The sequence below is a fragment of the Penaeus vannamei genome, unplaced genomic scaffold, assembly GCF_042767895.1.
Source record: "Penaeus vannamei isolate JL-2024 unplaced genomic scaffold, ASM4276789v1 unanchor5013, whole genome shotgun sequence".
Classification (NCBI taxonomy): Eukaryota; Metazoa; Arthropoda; class Malacostraca; order Decapoda; family Penaeidae; genus Penaeus; species Penaeus vannamei.
In genome coordinates this window covers 2,501-7,500 of record NW_027217992.1, presented here as the reverse complement: position 1 = coordinate 7,500, position 5,000 = coordinate 2,501, and the positions used below count along the sequence as shown (strand labels likewise).

The 5,000-nt window shown below is 32.6% G+C and overlaps 1 protein-coding gene across 1 annotated transcript in view; it reads right to left on the bottom strand.

Moving 5' to 3' along the window:
• The window catches only part of LOC113818496 (cGMP-dependent protein kinase, isozyme 1), a gene marked incomplete at its 5' end in the record, with an annotated part of 8,936 nt that overhangs the window by 1,441 nt on the left and 2,495 nt on the right, over nucleotides 1-5,000 (bottom strand). The window contains 1 exon segment of the mRNA XM_027370693.2: nucleotides 1-4,195. This exon segment is cut by the window's left edge and continues 1,441 nt beyond it. Coding sequence (XP_027226494.2) covers nucleotides 4,100-4,195 — 96 coding nt within the window.

The following is a 5,000-nucleotide window of genomic DNA, read 5'->3' as shown; positions in this document are numbered from 1 at the left end:
TATTAGTCTCATCAGGAAAAGTATTGAAACTGAACTGATAGCTAGTGTGGCATACTTGCTCCTAATTGTTATCTTGCCAGGAATCAAGGAAATAGCATTTCTTCCTTTTCTTTTTGCTAGTAAATCTAGAAGGGGCTAAAAGGGAGGAAAAGGAGTAAATTAAAAGAAAATACATAACAGTCATATCTGGACGGCAAAAATTGACCTTGGTATAGTGAAAAAACGTGTTTCATGTATCAAATAAGGAAGTAAAATTCAGAAAACTTGCAGAAAGTCTGTGCCAAAGGCATACTGACTATTTTAGGCAAGTATTGAGCAGACTATACTCAAAAATAGAGGAAATAACATGCCCAGGGGACAAAAAGTTTGGTGTTGCAAGAGCTTGCACTTTTTTCTTCCTTTCCTTTAGGGAATGAGGTATTTCATGGTGTTTGTCTATTTCTATTGCAAGAGACTTGCTACCTTTAACATGTAAATATTCTACATGAGTATACCATATCCATTAATTTTATAAATCTACAATCTGAACATCCATTACATTTGTAACTTTTTATACATAGTGCAAAAATGAAGAAAATTTCTAGTGAAGTTCTTACTAAGGAGGAGGAAGTGACAGAGACAGAAGCAGAGACAGAAGTAAGGAAAGATGTGAGAAGGAGAAAGAGAGCAGGAGGAGAGTGAGACTTTACATCAGCTTTATAAGACTGTATATATAAGGGATAAATTAAATTCATTCCCATTAAGACATCTGCATAAAAATATTTTTTTTTCTTTTTCATACATATATTCACATCTTTATTCATACTTTGTGTAGCATCTTAGAAAATAAACAGCACACACTGTAGACAATCATGAGCTCAAAAAATATATACGAAACCATCAGTAAGTGTAAAGTTAGTCTCTTGATTACACCATAAATATCTGGACAAAGAATGGCAAACAAAAAGAGAAAAATATCCTTATTATCACATAACTAATTCAGAAGTAAAGGTTAACCCAAAACTAATCATCTAACAGGAAAGAATTTACCTATGTAATATTTTGCATAAAAAGGGTCATCTGTATGCATTGAACAAGTGCATTCTACTTAAAACTCATACTGAATTCCATTGAAAAAATTGAAAATCTGCATATTATATTCATATTATTCAATCAAATTAATACACAACATAAATAAAGTATCCACATCAATGACTAACACTTATACCTGTAGTTATATATAGCATAATCTAAAAGCTTACTTAATACGCTAAAATCAGATCACTTATTGGAATATTATCAATATCTCAATCTAGCAACAAAATTTTCTGATTGCTGTTCGCAGCAAAATCCTCACTCTATGAAATTTGAATTCTAACAGCTGAATTCTAACAATTGGAGCCTAAAAAGAAAAGAGAAAAAACTTTCCTCATTAAAAATGATAAAAAAGGCAAAAAGTATAACATTAAGAACTTTGACTCATAAAATGTACTGTCAAAGCAGCTTTTCATTATACTATTTTTTATGACAAAGATACCTGACCATGAATCATATAAAATGAAAAGTAAACAAGAAGATAACTCATCACAAAATGTTCAAGCTGAGATGATATTCAAGCCTGTAATTATAATGTGAATAATAAAATGAGTTATTAAAATGACATGATGATGACAATAATAAAAATAATGATAATCATAATAATAATAATAAATATGAACTACAACAATCACCACCACAATAATAATAGCAAATTTAATGATAATAATAATAATAATAGTTACCATTTCTATTATCATTACTTTTATCAATCATTACTGCTATTTTTATCATCCTTATAATAACATCTTCAGAAATAATAATAATAATAATAATAATAATAAATGATAATAATAAAATAATAATAATAATAATAATAATAATAATAATAATAATAATAATAATAATAATAATAACAAAATAATGATAATTATAAAAATAATAATAATCAGGTATGTACATAATAAGTGATCAACCAGGTATAAAGGCTATTACTTGATAGCTGATTAAGCAAATATAGATTTTCAAAATTACATTTACATACCCTAGAAATGATAAAGCAATAATCAATAACAGGCTAGAAAAAAAGAGAGTAAAACAATGCATACAAGAAATTTCCATCCAAGTTATAAAGAGGAAGAAAAATGGGGAAAGAACGAAAAAGAACGACTACACTCCAGTTGTGGTAGTAAGAGATGAAAGGCAGATGCATATCCTTAAAGCTTATCTTGTGCAAATGTGACTGTGGCTATTACACATTTTCCATAACACATGCATTCTGGCAGTAGCAAAGAAGGGACATTATACCTAACCAAAAAACAAAACAAAAAGAATCTAACACCTAGCAGTACATTCAACAGTTGTAACTGCATTCGGAAGAAGCAAATATACACCTTCACTATGAATTCTTTATACTTTCTGAATGGAATACAGGAATTCTGAAGTTAATAACTACTGTTTTATATGTTTATCTATCAGAGACTGCATTAGTCATTCTCCCCAAAAAAATTGACTGATTTTCTTCTCAATAGATTTAGCTGAATTATTTTTAAAGATATCAGATTTTTAGACTTCTTCTCCATACTAAAGCAATTTTTGATAACCATTCACTCAGTCTTTCATTCATGCATTCATGAACTTCTATGTTCAAAGCTCTGTTAAACATCATGAAGTGCATATCAAATAATAAGGCTAATATTCAAGTACCTTCCTAGAATAAAATATTTTGAAATTTATTTACAAAAGATGCACTGACAGAAGGTATGTACATTCCAGTCTGACAGCATTTCTCTAAGTAATATCTTAAGAAAAGACAAACAGCACAGTAAAGGATTTCCTGCTAATTCTTTCACAAAGAATCAATGCATAATATGAAAGAGGAAGAAGAACATTATGCAATAAATCTTTTCTAACACTGATAAATAATTTTCATACAAAAGAAAATTTAAAATACAAGGATTTTTGAAAATAGGATAATAATATTCTGTTTTAAATGAAACATCAGACCTTGTCTGGCACAGTCATTTCACCTCTAGTCTTTTCTTCTTGAGAGAGAGGAATCATTATTAAAAAAATAATTTGAGTGTTATTTCTCCACCTTTTTCCTCTGCTCTAGTTTTTCATTTTTCTGGTTCACTCATCACTTTAGCATCATCCTTTGCAGCTCTCCCTCCTGTCCAGGTAATAAGGCATCTAGACAGTGTGATGCACTGGGAGCAGAGGTCTTCTTCTCAAGTACCTGAGTGCACAAACTACGTGTACATTTCAATATAGAAGTTGCGTTCGCATTCAGCCTCTGAACCAAATCAGGTGATGAATCCCTTTGTTGATTTCTGAAGCATGGATTACTGTTCATGCTTCGATAGAGTTTGAGAAGATTAGGAGGAATTTACATCTTAGAATTTAAAGAAACGGCAATGTAAATAGACCAATGAGTCATATTTTCTATTATGCTGAACTTCCTCAAACGAGACTACCGAAAGTATTCAGGAGTTGATCTTCTATTGAGGGATCCAAGTGCCTGACGAAAAAAAGTTTGAACTCTTTTTTTTATCATTATGTGCTGTTAAAATGAACAGCCTTCATGGGACTACAACATGTCAAGCATCAGAAACTTTCCTTCATAACAATTCACATCAAGGGAATACCTGATAACACAGGTATTTTAAGAAATATCCTTCAGAGCGAAAATTTCATTAGCACAGCATAAAATCCCTTTCAGTTGATGGTATTCATATGTGGTGGATGCACATGAAAATTTGCTGTGTGTGTGTGTGTATGTGTGTGTGTGTGTGTAAATGAATGCAACTATATATACTATTGCCAAAATAGTTCTCGTCTCTATTAATGGGAAAGGCAGTATCATAGGCCATAAAATCTGTGAATATTGAAATCATTCACTTTTAAATTGTCCTTTCATTCATTTCTGTTTTCAGTACATACACAAAAAATTTCCCGTGCATCCCCTCGTCCTTGGCAAAATCAGGCCACAAAATAATCACTCCTCTCTTCATCATGTGACGTGTGAGCGCAACAGAGTTCAAGTCACAGTCTCCCAGCAGAGGGCACCCACTGCCCCCAGCCACTAGAAGTCCAAGTCCCATCCACTGAGTTCATCTGTAGGAACCTCAACGTCTCGAGGGTAGGAGTCAAAGTTGCCCGCATCGGCAGGACCCTTGATCTGAAAAAGGGAATTCAGCATCTTATTGTAACTGGAATCATTTGTAAAAAAGCAATTGGAGCTTTATTGTTGGAGGAATAACCTAAAGGAATCTGATCTGAATAAAAAAGAAAAAAGGAAAGAAAAAAATATTGGTAATGAAATCAAATGCATAACAGTAAATAGAGAAACGACCTAAATTTGAAATAATCTAAAATTTTGAAATTATTATCTATTTTTATTATTATTGCTTTTATTATCATCATTATCATTATCAATATAATTTTTATCATCATCATTATCATTATAATCATTATCATTATTATTATATCACTGTTATTTCTATTAACATCATTATCATTATATTATTCTTATTATTATCAACATTATCAATGCTACTTCAGTTTTTTATCATACTGTGTGTGTGTGTGTGTATACGTGTGTGTGTGTGTGTGTGTGTGTGTGTGTGTGTGTGTGTGTGTGTGTGTGTGTGTGTGTGTGTGTGTGTGTGTGTGTGTGTGTGTGTGTGTGTGTGGGTGCGTGCGTGCGTGCGTGCGTGCGTGCGTGCGTGCGTGCGTGTGTGCGTGTGTGTGTGTGTGTGTGTGTGTGTGTGTGTGTGTGTGTGTGTGTGTGTGTGTGTGTGTGTGTGTGTGTGTGTGTGTGTGTGTGTGTGTGTGTGTGTGTGTGTGTGTGTGTGTGTGTGTGTGTGTGTGTGTGTGTGTGCATGTGTGTGTGTGATAATAATGCATGTTTGTGTTCATGCTCATGTGGGTGTGCATGTGGGTGTGTGCCTTTCCACAAGCAAGGGCACACACACAAAGCACCC